At 39.8% G+C, this 16049-nt stretch overlaps 1 protein-coding gene across 22 annotated transcripts in view; it reads right to left on the bottom strand.

The window, feature by feature from the left end:
- The window catches only part of DLG2 (discs large MAGUK scaffold protein 2), a 998920-nt gene that overhangs the window by 720019 nt on the left and 262852 nt on the right, over positions 1–16049 (bottom strand). Inside the window, exon 1 of one of the 22 annotated variants that reach the window (XM_061457962.1) lies at positions 13616–14223. The exons of 20 other annotated variants lie outside the window; for them this stretch is intronic. In XM_061457962.1, coding sequence (XP_061313946.1) covers positions 13616–13735 — 120 coding nt within the window. In that variant the 5' untranslated portion in view covers positions 13736–14223. Of the gene's footprint in view, positions 1–13615; positions 14224–16049 lie in introns of those variants that run through there. One more of the 22 variants, XM_061457967.1, reaches the window with a different exon arrangement.

Consider the following 16049-nt stretch of genomic DNA (forward strand, 5'->3'; position numbering starts at 1 on the left):
CTGGTGAGGTATTTTATCAAAAGAGGCTCAGACAGAGACTGAGTCAGGAAAGAGAAGACAGTAGCACAAGTACCTGAAATGACAAGGAAGGAGCAACAGCGGTCCTGGAGCCAGATGTGAAGGGAAGGATGGGGATGAGATATAGTGAGGACACCACTATAGTGGTGTGAAATCAACCTGCAATTTGTTCAGGTCCAAAATGTGGCCCTATTATTATCTTGGCCTTTCTGCTATTATTTCCTTCAATGCAAAATACATGGATGCAACTTTCATATGCCTAGTTTTGACACAGTATTGCCTTAAACTCACTGTGTAAAGGGAGACTCTCAGAGGATACAGCAGTCAGCTTCTGAAAGCCACAGAAAGTAAAAGAAGGAAAAAAAACAACACCCAAACTTGGAAGAAGATCTGGAAGATTTGAAACAGTAAGACTAGCAATGTTTTTGAGCTGTGTCCCAAGGTATCAACTGAAAGATGTGCACTGCAAGAGAAACAGACAATATTTCAATGAGAAAACAGCACTGGAAGGATCAGAGAGGCAGGACCTGTGTTGAAAAGTAGTGCTCCATAGATAAGTTTGATGCAAAGCCAGGAACTAACATCAAATGTCAGCACTGGAGATACTGTACATGTGTGAAGAGACAGGGTCACGGCAGATGCAATTTAGGTATAATAAAACTGAAATGAGTAGAACCAGAATAAACCAGGGAAACCCAAAAGTGACTCATTGCTGTTTACAGCTCAAGGAGACACAAGAGACACTTCTACTGAGGATTTGGGGAGAGCAGTGGGATTGAGGGGGTATTCTGTCCAGTCAACTGCAAGGCTGATTAGCCACCAAGGGTTAAGAAGTGTGTGTAGTCATTCATTTGAAAAAATTATTACAGTTGCTTTGTCTTCTTTTCTCCTCCCAGTGTAATATTTTTTACTGGTTGCACATTGCTTTAATCTGTATAAAGCTCAGGGCTTTCCCTTTGCAGCCCTTCATGTGCAATGCTGTAGCCAGCTTCTCCCATTGACTCATCCCACCTACGTACCCCTCGTTGCTGTGGCAGTGCCTCTAGCTCTTGTTTTACAGCATTTGAATGGCTTTCCCTTCCACTCATCCTTTGCCACTCCTTAAACCCTAAATTTTGGTTTATAACCCTGTGCTAGGGATTTAGTATTTCGCCATAAGTTATATGCACAAAGATTTTTAGCTTTGAAACAGCTCTGACTGATCTGAGTGCTCCAGTCAGCTCCATGAGCATAACAGGCAAAAAAACAAACAGTGGGGAAACTGAGAAGGTCCCAAGAAAACTATGACATTACTTTGGAAAAGGTATTTGGGAAATGCCTGGTGCACTGGAGAAGACACCCCAAAAGGAATGCTCATGTAGGGACTGGTCGACCATTGGAGAAACTTCTCATTTTCTCTTTTCTTTCATTTCTTTTCTTCCTTTGCCAGTAGAGTTGATGTGTGGCATCAACTGTGGACTAAAAATAAAATCAACTTGTCTTTTTACATCTTTGTTTTATCATCCTGTGTGAAACTAGATCCGGATGAGGGACAATCTGTTCATTCATGATTTACTGGCCTGTCAAGAAAACTTGAAAATACCTTTCTGTATTAAATGCATTACTCCCCCTAAAACCAGAAGACAGTAACCATTCTCCCTTGGCTTAATGCTATTAAAAACAATTATATAGCAACAAGCTACACGTTACAATTAAATCTGAGCTTGTCTTTAGGTTGAGAAGTATTGCATTTTCAATGTGAAAAAGAGTGAAATAAATATTCACTGTCAAAATTTCCATGGAGTTTAATCTGTTTAAAAGATGTCAACATTTAAATGTTGCTGGGGGGGAAATCTCAGGATCAAGTCACCTATTTCGGGCAAATGGTTAATGGTAATTAGATCTTCACAAACCCCCTGTAACCAGCTCCTAACAACTTCTGAAAAGTTGATAATTACCTTAAACAGTCCCTGACACTTAAATTGCTTGCTAATTTTACCATGTCTTATAGAGACATAGTAAATTTACAGTGGATGTACTGTACAAATATTTGTTAATTAATCCTCACAAAATATTCCCCTAAGACATATTAGTGAGTCTATTACTTCTATTGACATTTGCTGGTGAATCCATGGGAGCAGTTCAGGTCTTCCAGAGTCAGACCCCCACTTCTAGGCCTATATTCAGTCTTTCTACTTGCATTTCTAGCCAAGTTTACCCCTGAGTTGATCCCAAGGTTTTGGGTCCCTTTTGAGGTTTAGGATACAGTTAGATGTTCAGCTGGACAGCTGTGGGTGTCTGATTTGTGGTAAGCTGAACTGGTTTCTCAGTTACCTAAATGTACTGGCTGATAGGAACCAAGTTCAGAAGGAGACCCCCTGCTTCAAAGACACCTAAAATATTCAATATATGTGCTCTATGTCTTTCTTTTGATGACTGTGCAGCATCTGCTTACACTGTGAAAGCTGCACAACTCTCAGAAACGAGCCAGACCTAACTGTGCAGTCCTTAATTTGTTCTCTCATAATTTCAAAGCAGCTAAAATATAACAACTGAACATCACTGAAATAATTGGCTGATCTACCAGCTGGCCAAGAGGGAAACATGCTTCAAACAGTTCAGTTCAATTACTCACTCCTTATTTTTTATACATGAATTAAGTAATTTAGAAGGAAGAATCATAAAATCATAGAATCACAGAATGGTTTGGGTTGGAAAGGACCTTAAACCTCATCCAGTTCCAAGCCCCCTGCCATGGGCAGGGACACCTCACACTAAACCATGTCACCCAAGGCTCTGTCCAGCCTGGCCTTGAAACACCACCAGGGATGGAGCATTCACAACCTCCCTCGACAACCCATTCCAGTGCCTCACCACCCTTACAGTAAAGAACTTCTTCCTTATACCCAATTTAACTTCCCCTGTTTAAGTTTTAACCCACTGCCCCTACACTAGGGACCACTAGAGTCCCTAATGAAGAGTCCCTTTCCAGCATCCCTATAGCCCCCTTCAGATACTGGAAGGCTGCTATGAGGTCTCCACGCAGCCTTCTCTTCTCTTCTCCAGGCTGAACAGCCCCAACTTCCTCAGCCTGTCTTCATACAGGAGGTGCTCCAGTCCCCGATCATCCTCGTGGCCTCCTCTGGACTTGTTCCAACAGTTCCATGTCCTTTTTACATTGAGGACACCAGAACTGCACACAATACTCCAGGTGAGGTCTCAGGAGAGCAGAGTAGAGGGGCAGGATCACCTCCTTCAACAAAAACAAAGGAAAACAGATCAGACGATCTCACAGATCTGTATGCTCTTGCTCTTGCCTCATCTCCAGGGCATCTTGGCTGACCCTTCCCAACAGCTTGCTCCTCCTGCCCACATTTTTATGTCTTCCTTCTGTTACATGCAAAAGGAAAGGAGAGAAAAGCTGCTTGACCAGCACTAAAAATCCCATCTTTGCTGCTTTGAAGGATGGGATTAATTCGACCAGATGGAAATGTTTATAACAGAGAGACCTACATACATCTCAGCTAGTCACCTAAGCTCTCTCTGTTAAATGGAGAGAAACTGGCACTTTCAGGACACAATTAATCTCATGCACATGTAGATATTTAAACTAGGTCATATGAATCATGCCTTAGAAAAGACAATTCTTCTCTACCGGCACTAAAGGGAGCCTAAAATCACTAGATATAGATGTTTATATCAGTTATATCTGAAGTTAAGTGAGCTGAATGCCACTTGAGTTCGTTAGATTGCTTTCTTGCTTTAGAGGCAAAATGCCTTATATTCACTTTCCAGTTACACACATGGCCGGTAACCAGCATGCAGCTCTCATGTCCCCATTTTTAAGAACTCAGGCACTACAAGAGATGTATGAATGTATCATGTGATACTCTACAAAAGCAGGTTTTCATAAGAAATTAACAACATCTCAAAAGCATACAGGAAGAAGAGTGTATGAAAGTACACTCCAATAACTCAGAAGAATTCAGATTCTTGACTCCATGGGTCATTTTGTAGAAATGAAATAATCTTTCAAAGTCTTAACTGTTCCCTTTTCTAAAATAACTGTGTAGTATGATTTAATTTCTAACAAAAGATGTTTCATATAATGCCTGGTCACTGAGTTACTACCTTTATCATAGCCATGATAATCTAAGGCTAGAAGTGAGACCAAAGGGTATTGTGTACTTAACGGCACAGCCACTGCTTTGCAGCCACTGGAGATAGTCCAATAAGAGAAACTGTCTCTTTAACACAAGCTTTGTTTCACTAACAATTTATTAACTTTTCCATTTTAACTGGGATACCCCTATTTTGCCAGAAAATAAACCCTTCAAGAATTTGTGACCTTTGCTTAGTACTCAGCTAGAGATATATCTCTAAATAGGAACTTAAATAAGGACTGGCTTTAGAGATTCATTCCTAGCAATTTCTGCTGTGCTAGTTATGGCTAATGAGACAAGTACTTAGCATGAAGTTGCTGATAAAATATATATCAACTTCTGAAGGAAATACACATAATACCAGGTTAATGAAAAACAGATACTGTCAAACTAACTAACATGCTATTACAGATTTGGCTAACTATGGTAACAATATTGATATAATATGCTTAGACTGCTGCAAATCATTTGACACAGTGCTGCATGGTATTTTATTAAAACCAAAATCAAAATGGCACACATGAAATGGATTAAAAGTGTCTTACTGACAGGATTCAGAATGTAATTACAAATGGGACAGTTGATCAGCTATGTTCAGCGGAACCCTCAGGGACTGCTCCTGGCCTTATGCTTTACAGATGTTGATCAACTCAAGTCACTACTGATAAGATTTATCAATGACAGAAGAAAGGTAGTGTGATAAATGGTGCTGAAGATGGGCCACTGATACAGATCAATGTGGTTTTAAACATAGGTAGTAATAAAGTCCTAACTTCGGAAATATAAAAAGCTACTCTAGCCTATGGGAAATTTCTGGAAAGCTCTGCTGTTAAGCAGATGGCAAAACTGCTAGATACAGGACAGAACGTGAACTCCCAATGCAGCAACGTGGCTAAAGGAGCCAGCGTAACCCTGGACACACACAGAGTATCTTTAGTGGGAGCCAAGACATCTATTACTTCTGCATGGGGCTGCAACTGCTCTGAGGCTGAATGCAGCTGTGGCATGCACAGAGCAGGAGGCCTGCTGTGAAACTGGAGAGAGCTCAAAGACAAGTCATGAGAGGGATGAGAGCTCTGGCAATCACGTTTTGTAGTAAAAGATGCCAGGAGATCGGTTTGTTTACTTAATCAAAGACATGATTAGGTGATGCCTTCACTGCAGCCTAGAGCTACTCACAGAGGGAACAACCCTTTACAGTAGATTCCTCAGTCCAATGGATTAAGACGTAGCCAAAACCCGAAAGTGACCCAAAAGCTGGAAACCGAGACTAGATTAATTCAGAATAGAAATACGGCACACGCTTCCAACTGAGCAATTAACCCCGTGGAATAACAGATTTGTAAAGGTTGTCAGAGGTTCTTTCCCATCAGAAATAATTCAACAGAAAGAGAATGTTCTTTTTTTTTTCTAGAAGGTACAGCAGGTGTCAAGTGGTTTATCCTTCCTCCAGCAATTCATGGTAGTTTTGCAGTCTGCGCTGACAGACTGGATTAATTATGATTGTTCTGTCTGACTTGAAAATTTGGCCACCTATTTTTGTTTGCAAATGAAAACTGAAGTTTTGAAAACAAATCTGGAGCAGGCTGAAAATCCTGTCCAAAATATCCACAAATATGTGTGAAGTATCAACGATGTTTTTCTTCATCTGTCTTCAGCTTGACTGAAAATGCTTTTCTGAGTCCTACTTCTCCAGTCAGTCCTCCTTTCCTAAGGTTTTAATGGTCTTCTCTGCTATGAGAGGCAGGCAAGCCTTTCCAATTACTTCTCTGCAGAGATTCCTTTTTGAAATTTGAGAGGTTTAGAAAGTGAGACTATAACAGAAAATGCTCTGTCCCAGGTTTCTTTGATTTGTTTTCATTGGATTCGGGTTTTGTTTTACTCGCCTTTCCAGAAGTCTGGAAGCTACTCAGTTATCGGGAGACTTTATGCAACTTCAAACACTCAGATCTGTCTGCAGATACAAAGGGAAAATCAGTGATACGCTCATCCTCTGAGAAAACACTGATGGCTATGCTTTTCATAGTAGTTTTTTCATTCTGTAACTTCTCTATTAGTCATTAATCTGTAGCTATCACTTGTTTTGGCATGGGGACACAGGTGGAATGCAGACTCCTGAATGTGGTCCAAAGTTCATTCCTTTGGTGTGCATGAAAAAATACAAATTCTTCTTTTGGAATTCTCTTTTGCATCTTTACTTTCAAAAGACACTTTCCTTGTCTCCCACTGTCCATAAGGATATCACAGAAGGAAAGAGGTGGGGGCTTCTCTCTCCAAAACCAGGGACAAGCATCTTATACATCCATCTCATGCCAAAAGCATGGGAGCCTGGATCCCATCATCAGCATGTCCGAAATATATATACAACCGATAGCATTAAGAGAGGACACACCTGTGAAGGCTGGCCCTGGAAAATGAAACATTCCACCCAACCACAGACACAAAATACCTTTATCCAATTTAGGGTAAACAAATGGGACAGGAGAAAGAGATGAAGTTAGAAGTGAATGTAGATAGAACCTAACCATGAGGGACTGTTGGGCAGGCTTTATTGGTGACAAGCTATTACCAGCTCCATCCATCACTGATTAATGGTCTTTTGCACTTCTCCCTACTCCGGTGATAGGAGTCACAGAGTTTCCCAAGAAAAAAAAAACAACTTACTTTTGCCTGGGTCCACTGCATGTTCCTCAGTATTTTGTAGGCAGCATTGCTGCCAGGATTGTTGATCTAATTTCTCTGCAATCTCATAAAAATCATACAAGCACTGGCATCCGAAGTACGTAGGGCAAGCCTATCAGCAGTGATTTAACAGTAGAGGATTTAGCTTTTCACCATTTTTATGTAAAAGCAAAGTTGTCACATATAGACATTATATTCTAGTTACTTGCACATATTAAAAACCCAACAAATTTAAATACTTTTACAGTCCTAGATCTTTTCAATTCTCCTCTAACAAAAAGGCCAATTATACATCTCTGATAACAATAGCTCATCAGATAAGCTCTAATGAGCCCACATTAAAATGGGAGACACAGAACTGAAATATTTTTCTTGGTAGTAGCATCTATCCAGAAATTTCTGAATGAAGAAAATAATGCCTAGCTTCTGTATCTTCCATGCTATTTTTGTGACTAACTCTTCTAACTTTAGATAAGTAGCCCTTATCCCCACAGCATAATATTCATATTTGCTTAGTGTTCATAAAGAATTCTTAGAAGTGGATTTAATTTCTTGTACTGTGCTTGTCGTTTTAACATCTCTGTACCTATTCACACATTTATAATGGCCTTTAAGGGAATATTATTCTGGTCTATGTGTTAAATATAGTCCCAATCTTCCTATATCTAGAAAACCAGAGCTGTTGCTTGCTATTAATCTATTCTAATTACTGCTTTCATTCATAACTTGTTGTAGTCGTGTACTGTGAATCAACACTTGCAGCTGGACAGAGTGGTGATGTACTTAGGTATTTCAAAGGAATGCCAATCTGGCCAAGATTAATTTCAGAAGTGGAAAAATCAATCTTCAGTATTCAAATAATGCACTTCTTATTCAGACCAATCTACTATTTGAACTGTATGAGACTGAATTCAAATCTCCTGCTTACCATCACTGTTACCATTACTATTAACATCACTGGTGTAATTGGCTGGATGCTCAGACCATCCACACTCAGAGTTGTGGTCAACAGTTCAATGTCCAAGGGGAGATCAATGAAGAGTCCTCAGGGTCAGTACTGGGACCAGTGCTGTTTAACATCTATGTTGGTGACATGGACAGTGGGATTGAGAGTGCCCTCAGCAAGTTTGCCGATGACACCGAGCTATGTGTTTCAGTTGATACACTGGAGTGAAGGGAGGAACCTTGACACACTTAAGAGGTGGGCCAGTGCCAGCCTCATGAAGTTCAACCAAGTCAAGTGCAAGGTCCTACACCTGGGCGGGAGCAATCCCAGGCACAGCTACAGGTTGGGCAGGGAAGAGATTCAGAGCAGCCCTGCGGAGAAGGACTTGGGGGGGTTGGTCAATGAGAAAATGAACATGAGCCGGCTTCAGTGTGCGCTTGCAGCCCAGAAAGCCAACCGTATCCTGGGCTGCATCAAAAGGAGCGTGACCAGCAGGTCGAAGGAGGTGATCCTGCCCCTCTACTCTGCTCTTATAAGACCCTCACCTGAAGCACTGTGTGCAGTCCTGGTGCCCTCAACATCAGAAGGACATGGAGCTGTTGAAGCAAGTCCAGATGGAAATAGATGGTCCTTAAGGTCAATTCCAACCTCAGCCTTGCTATGATTCAAGGATTCTATGATTACCAAAACTGGCCCATAAATGAGAACTTTAAATTCCTTCATAGCATGAGAGTGGGCAGTAGCAATATATTTTAGTGACAGGTACAGCAAGCTACCAAAAAAAGAAATTCTGTGGTATTATGACTGTCATAATTTCCAGAGAGATTTCTTTGTAGAAGCTGGTCCAAGAGATCACTAGCCTCTTTTTGCAATGAGTTATGTCTTTCCTAAAATTCCATCTTTATTTAAAGGAACGATGACAGGAATATAAACAGCTCAGCTGTTTTTAGCTCTTAAGGCTTGATCCTGCAGGTGTTAAACAAATTCCCTATAAAGTTCAGAGTCTTGATTGTTTTATGGCTTAGGCAAACATTTTATAAACAGAGGACAAGATGCATTACAGAAATTCAACTAGATATTCACAACCCACTCAGTAGTATCCTTGTCCCTAAATGTCTCAGGATAGAAATTTCACACCAGCATTGTTTGCTTTCTAGTACTAACCTACATTTTGCCTTGGTGTCCTAAAGTATTAGAGGAACTGTACTTTGACCTGCCACTTTTATTGCAGCTATGACTATGCAGTTATGAGTAAAGTAAGTCAGACTGTCAGACATAATCAGAACTACAAAAAGGAGTAAACTTAAATCAAACCAACACTGAGTCTATTCTTAATTACTTTGAAAAAAGTGAGAAACCAGTCTTTCATGCTTACTCCTTTTAAAATGCTGTATCAAAGCCATTTGTGTGACTTATGAACTGTTCCTCACTTAATAGAGAGGTGTTAGAGGATGGTGCATGATAGAACACTTACAGGAGGAAAATATGCATAAGAAACCAAGGACCATGTCTGGAAGTCTGTGAGAGCTGGGAATCCAAACCATTTTGACTTCATCCCCCATTTGCAAAGAATACCATGGAGACTACAGTAGAACATATTTTGGCAACAAAGGCCCAAGTCTGAAAGATCCATAAACTCTTTTCCTTTGAAAAAACAGAACAATTCTTGGTACAGGTGACAAAATATGTGATATTTCTTACACCACTTAATTACGTAGTTATATCATTAATACACACAGGGAGAAGGAAAGAGTTACAGCTGTGTGTAAAAATGTAGACATTCAGCAGCTTACTTGGCATTTGTGACATTTTGCAGCTTTTGACCATGAAACCTTTTTCTATTTGTTACTATGATTCTTCTGACTTTTGTCTTTATTGCTTACTCTGCAACTGGAAACTGCTAGATTAAAACAATTACCTATATTGAAACGCAGGTGGGACAAGAGGATGAACAGAGAAAGCTAAAGTGATTAAAGGGTTCTAGCTCCTAGCATCCTCCATGGACCTTGGCCATACTTTGTTCCTACCCAAATATATTCTCTACATCACCTGAGAGCCTCAAAAAGTGACCAATGCACAGGTCAAAAATTCACCCATAAATCACTTCATGGCTAGCATAATCTTTTAGATAAAGCACGAGAGATACAAGGGATCATATGTAGAAAAATACTTTCACCGCCACAGTGACTCAAAGTTAACAGTCAGAACAAAACCAGCAGGCTCTTAGTGTTCAGGTAGGTGCTCAGTTCTCTGAGGTGCCAAGTGTACCCATTAACAGAAAGGTAGCCTTAAAATCCTGCTGAAGTAACTCTGGCCCTCCTGGGAAGCCTTTGGCACTTCAAAGCGTATGGATCTGAGCTCGTAACAAACCCCCCTGATCTTTACATGAAGCTCTGATGACCCAAAGGCCAGTGCTGACTGCTGCTGAGATTGAGGTGCTTCAAGGTGAGAGAGCCCAGCACTCACATCGAGCCCCATGCTAAAGTACAAATGAAAGACACCGTCTCTGCTCCTCAAATTCCCACAAGCACCAACTGTGCCTCCGGTAAGACCCTCAAACTGTCAGCCAGAAATAGCACTCCAGATCCAGAGTATAATCTGTCAGAACTACACATCAAGGGAAGGGGAAGGCAAAACTCATACAGACATTTAAGAAAAGCAAGACTCCAGTCCATAAAAGTTTCTCAAACTTAGCTCAGACTATGGAACCTAAAGGTTTGCAATGTTTCCCATAGTTTTACAAGAGATATTGCTAACACTGAGGGAATTCAAAATACTTGCCTAAGCCAAGAACAGAAAGTTTCTAATGGCAACCTCTAAAAATCTTTTACATATAAATACAGAAAGTATTTTCAATACACAGTGGGCACAATTAAAAATCCAAACATTTGACACTGGGTAGACCCTTGTGATAGTTAACCTGTGCTCCTGAGACTTATTCATGCTGAAAATACAATATATTCCACAACTCCATATAGTAGCACTTCACTTTTCCAGGCAGACTGCACATTTCCACAAGAGCGCTTCTGATCTTGGAGCCACTGTTTTCAGATTTTAATTCCCTGACTTCTGTGCTCATTTATGATACCTTCCACTGGGTGCAAAATTGTGCATACATGAGAAAACAAGAAAGAGATCAGTCAAAATGTAACATTTTTAATAATGCTGTGTGCAGTGAACATGCAATAGTAAGCAATAGTTATCTATTTTAATTCAAGCTGAATAAAAATCTTTTGCTCATAACTTCTCAAACACCTTTCTGCCTTTTTCAACTGCTGACTTTGTTTCTGCTCAGGCAGAAAGAAATAATTATTCACATAGGCAGGTACATGTTCATGGTCAGTACTATTTAGTCAGCTGTAAAAATAGGCTTTGATTAAGAATGCATGGGGTGGACATCTTCTTATAAGTCTGCATGTGCCACTGAGTTCACATGTGCAGTTTCAGACAGACTGGCAATCAAGAACTGAGAGTCCTACCTTGAACTTGAAAAAATCTGCTTTCTCTAAAGCCATAAACTGCAGCTGCCATCAGAAACAGACCAAATTGCTTTTCTTTTTCACTTTCCAGGGCAAGCAAATCTATTTCCTGTTACAGCCTGTACTTATAGTTTAATTCTATCTTATGACTTAAAGACTAAAATATTTGAGAACCGCTAAGATTTTTCCAGCTATTAAAAGGGGAAAAATACAAAACTCAAAACAGATGTTTTATAATGTATTTCATTTATTTTGGCCACCCATAAAGTTGTGGCTGATGTTAGTGCCAACCAAGTTAAAAGCAACAGAGTTCTGCAGAAACACTCTGCATGGGTAGCACCTTTCAATAAATTCCTATTTATTAAGTCATTTCCAATGTTAGGAAAAGCAAACAGGAACTACTGAAGATGCAAGTGGTACTGCTGTACTTGGGTAGTTCCTGGGGTGATTTTCGAAGTTTGTGCAGCATTTTCATGTTATTGTACCCCAATGCTTAGCTTGGAAAGTAGATGATTAAAGCATGCATTGAAAGTGGATGAGTTTGCCAAAATTAGAACTGAAGATAATATCCTCAGAACGATATCATGTAAATAACAGATACTTTATATCAGTCATTCCAGAGACACTTAACAGTTGAAGAAGTTCCAACACATTAAAACTATCTTATCCAAACAATTATCAGACTTGGGCTAGCTCAAACCTTTCACTTTTTTCTGTGTTTATGAATGGAAACAAAGACATTTCAAATTGAACCCACAAGGCTCCTAACAGTTGCCGTGGTACAGGGCATCTTGCGGAAACTGAAATTTCCCCTGCATCTATTCTTATTTAAACCGAGAAATCATTTCTCAGCAACAGACCTACTTTAGCAGAAGACCAGCACAGTACTGCAGGGACAAAATGAGCAATAAAGAATGATTGGTCTCAAAACATTTCTTTATTGACAATTTACTGTATAGAGCTCAGGGTATAGAATGTGGATATAATTTACTAATCTTCCAAAAACAATATATAGGGAAATTATAACGTATGCATTTAAGAAGACAGAAGAGCATTAAAAGTTTTAGCTTGTATTTTTTGGCTTGTTGTCCACATATTCAAAGAAAATATAGTTTTCACCTTCCTCCTCAGAAGTGGCACAGAAAGTGAACTGCAAAAGTTAATTAGAAAGTAATAAAATGTGGAAGCTTAGTAATTCAGTACAGCAAACAGCAGTACAGACTTTAACCACATACATAGGACAGACTGTTAGAATGTTGAGCTTCTGATGCAAAGTCCTTTTTCAATCAAAAGCCACAAAATATTTTGCCCTAATAAATAAATATGAAGTTCAATATTACCAATCCATGTGCAAATCCAGAGAACTCAGTTTAATTCAGAGGCATGTTTAAGGCAGTTTGAAAGCCAAATATCCTTTACAATTATTTCTCCAGGTAAAACAGTTCTAATTGTGATTACCCAGCAGTTACCAGTGCTTTTCTTCCCAGACAGACACACTCATTTGAACTTGAAAAAGCCAGAATGCCAAAAGTACCTCCCCAGTATGTTGACTAAGGACAGTAATTCATTTAAATTATGCAACTGGATTCCCACAGCTGGCCCACAGCTTGGCTTAGAGCTGAATTCAGTGCCAATGATCCTGTCTGCTAATATTGTCCTACTTCCAGAGAATGTAATATATCCAGCAACTTATATTGAAGTTCTGACACTAATTAACAGAACAAGCAAACATTGACGTGAGTGACAAATGCTGGTTAATAGTTACTGAGAGATCAGGGCTGCCAGCTGGCATTTTTCTATAGCGTTTTGCAGTAATATTCCTTTGATTATTTCTTAGGATATATCTTATAGTTTGTTTGCATGCATTTTGTTTCAAGTTAGAAACAAATCAGTACAAAAAACAACCCAGATAACAGCAGCAAGATCCCCCGATTGTCAGACAAGTAATCAACAAGAAAGCATGCAAGCAGCATCACTTGGAGGATGCAAGGGGGACTAGAGTATAGGAATTCTTAACCTATACAAAGCTATGTAGCCTTTCACAAACAGCTTTTGGCATCTTGTTTCTGGCCTACCTGGACAGTAGCAAAACATGTTTATCAGATCATACAAGCCCAGAGCCTGAACTGCAAGCAGTTAAAAACTGAAGGTCACTAAACTGCAAAATTAAAACATGCTTCTATGCTTTAGCTACACAGACAACGATAAAACAAAGCCCCCACAACCACCTGTAATAATATGCATGTTCAGCTAGCAATTCCAAAGTACTCAGCAACACAAGGTAGACATTTTCTGCAGCTGGTTTTGCATGTACATTCCTGCCAAATTGTTGCCTCGTCCCCTCTTACCTTCACATTAGTCCGGAGTGCACAGTAACATGCAAAAAACATTGCAGTAAACAAGGAGCATATGGACCAGTATTCAGCGTCTCTGCTCTGCACAAACGGTACACACACGATCCCGAGCATGTGCTACTAAGGAGCATCCGTTCCCTCTGTCAGTTTGAAAATGCATTGATCTCTGTTTTTCTGACTACAAAAAGACATGTCTTGAAGGCACTGAGTGAAAGCTACACAGCTCTTCATCGACTATATATAGAAATATGCCCAGTAATTTCAATTAGCAGAGAATTCGGCATCTGAAACTTGGACCTCAGTTGCTTTTCCTTCCAGCATTTTAAATTCAGGGGGGAAAGAGGAGGGGGAACTCACCCAGAGGGGAAAGGTGAGGAATTGAAATGTAAGCAGCAAGTTACTTATATTTCCCCCTGGCTTTGATGCTATTCTTTTCAATATTTTACAAACGTTATACAGGGGAAAATGAAGAAAGGTTTCTCTTCCAATTCTCAAATTTACTGTAGATTCTGCACTGTTTCTGTCTGCTCTTGTTAAAGATGCAGCATCCCTTTTAACAGAGACAACGTCATCAATCATGACAGATTCAACATGTTCTACTTACAAATACAGTCTCTGATTAAGGATAATGGCTGGCTGGCTTATTAATGTTTCCTCAAATGCAAGTTCAGTCCCTTGTGCTAATCTATTTTTAAATAAAAAGTCCCACCTACTCCTTCATTCTCATTTAAGAAGAATGCAGCGGACTAGTTCTAAAGATCCTGAATTGCATTGTCTCCTAGCTCAGACACTGGACATCGCTTTCAAACTGTTTTCTTCCTCGCTGGGATTAGAAACATAGAGGAAAATTAAACTGAAAGCAGAAAAATCCTGGGGAAGGCTGTGCCCTCGGATTTGTAACTACATATTCTGAATTCAGAATGCTCAAACATCTTCCAGGAGGAGGGAACTCAGAACGTAGCCAGAAGGCAAAGCTTTAATTCAGAAGCACAAAAATAAGATCAAACTACTTCCTTCACTCCTGTCAACCACTGGGATCCTACAGATTAACTGCTTGTTTACTAGACTGCAGAGACACAAAGTCAAAGACTCAACTCTTTGTTTACAGCACCGGGAAACACCGGCATCCACAGTGAATTGTGAAGCAGACTACAGGAATAAAACCAGAAAATAGCCTCCTTTTATTTTTTTTTCCACTGCAGCAGATACTGTGGGAGGCAAAGAGTGGAAAAGGCTTTACTACCTCCTCCTCTATCGGCACAGAGCAATTTGTGTAGGATAAGCATAACTTAATAGACATATCTGCAGTGACTTTTAGGATTTCTTTAAATAATGCTTTACGTAAACCCCCTTGGAAACCTGCAAAATACTGAAGTGCTATCAAAGTCAGTGGGTACCTTTCTGTGGGCAATGAGGTGAAGAAACTTAAACAGAAGGACGTGCATTTAAAGAAGAAAAAAGAGGGGGAGGGGGAAGAAGACAGCAGGGTTTTTTTCCAACATCTTCCTAAAGACAAGCTCTCAGAAACTGTCGTCAACTCCAAGTGAACAGCTATTTTTAGCCTGTCATTGTTTGTGCCTTTTTTTAGGAACAGAGAAGGCAGTCGTGTTTAAAGCTAGATATTGCTCTACAACGTATCCTAAGACAGCTACTTAATTTGATCCCCAGCTCCATCTGTCATACAAATCAAGTAATTACTAATCACAACCTCCTTTGGCAACAGCAATGACACGCAGAACACAAGAGCTGTACCCTGTTCTTAAATCTAATACTGCAATTGTTTTTTAGCAATGAAACTGGGGTCTAGGTGCCATAGTTCATGAAGCTGGGCTATCCCAAAGTTCTGATAGTTCAGACTTTGGCTGCAGCAATATCCATCAAATAAGGGAAAATATCGTAACACATTGCCCAGCAAAAGCAGGGAAGAATTAATCAATGCATTTTTCTGACACTCCTGAAGTGAATAGAAAGGGAGCGGAATCATGGTTTGTCTTGCAGTACAGTACATTAACAATTAAAATTAAGCATACTAGTCATTGAAAAAAAATACCAGAGATCTTGGGGAACTCTGATCCACTGAAGAGATGCAATTCAAAAAGCAAAGATGAAGAGATGCACAGTCCCGAACAAGTGAGGCAAAGCTCAGGCAAGCATGTAGCTGCTATAAGAAAATCAAATTCAAATCTCCTTCCTGCCAAAGGAGTTGCACAAGGTTTCAGACAGCAAAGTCTTTAAAACAACTTCCTTCTTCATGATCCTAAAAAGTTAATGGTTTTGGGTTTAAGCAAACAAACTCAACAGGGAGAAAATAGGGATCTCACTGAAAGAAAGCAGGGCTACACAACTACGTTATTCCCAAGTTATCACCTGTATAAAAGACTTTAGCCTCATTTCTGAAGACAAGAAGTAATGAAGTCCTAAAGTCTTC

Source organism: Pezoporus flaviventris, unplaced genomic scaffold, assembly GCF_033815535.1.
Source record: "Pezoporus flaviventris isolate CSIRO_AGI_PZ_B2104156 unplaced genomic scaffold, CSIRO_AGI_Pfla_v1 ptg000025l, whole genome shotgun sequence".
Lineage (NCBI taxonomy): Eukaryota > Metazoa > Chordata > Aves > Psittaciformes > Psittacidae > Pezoporus > Pezoporus flaviventris.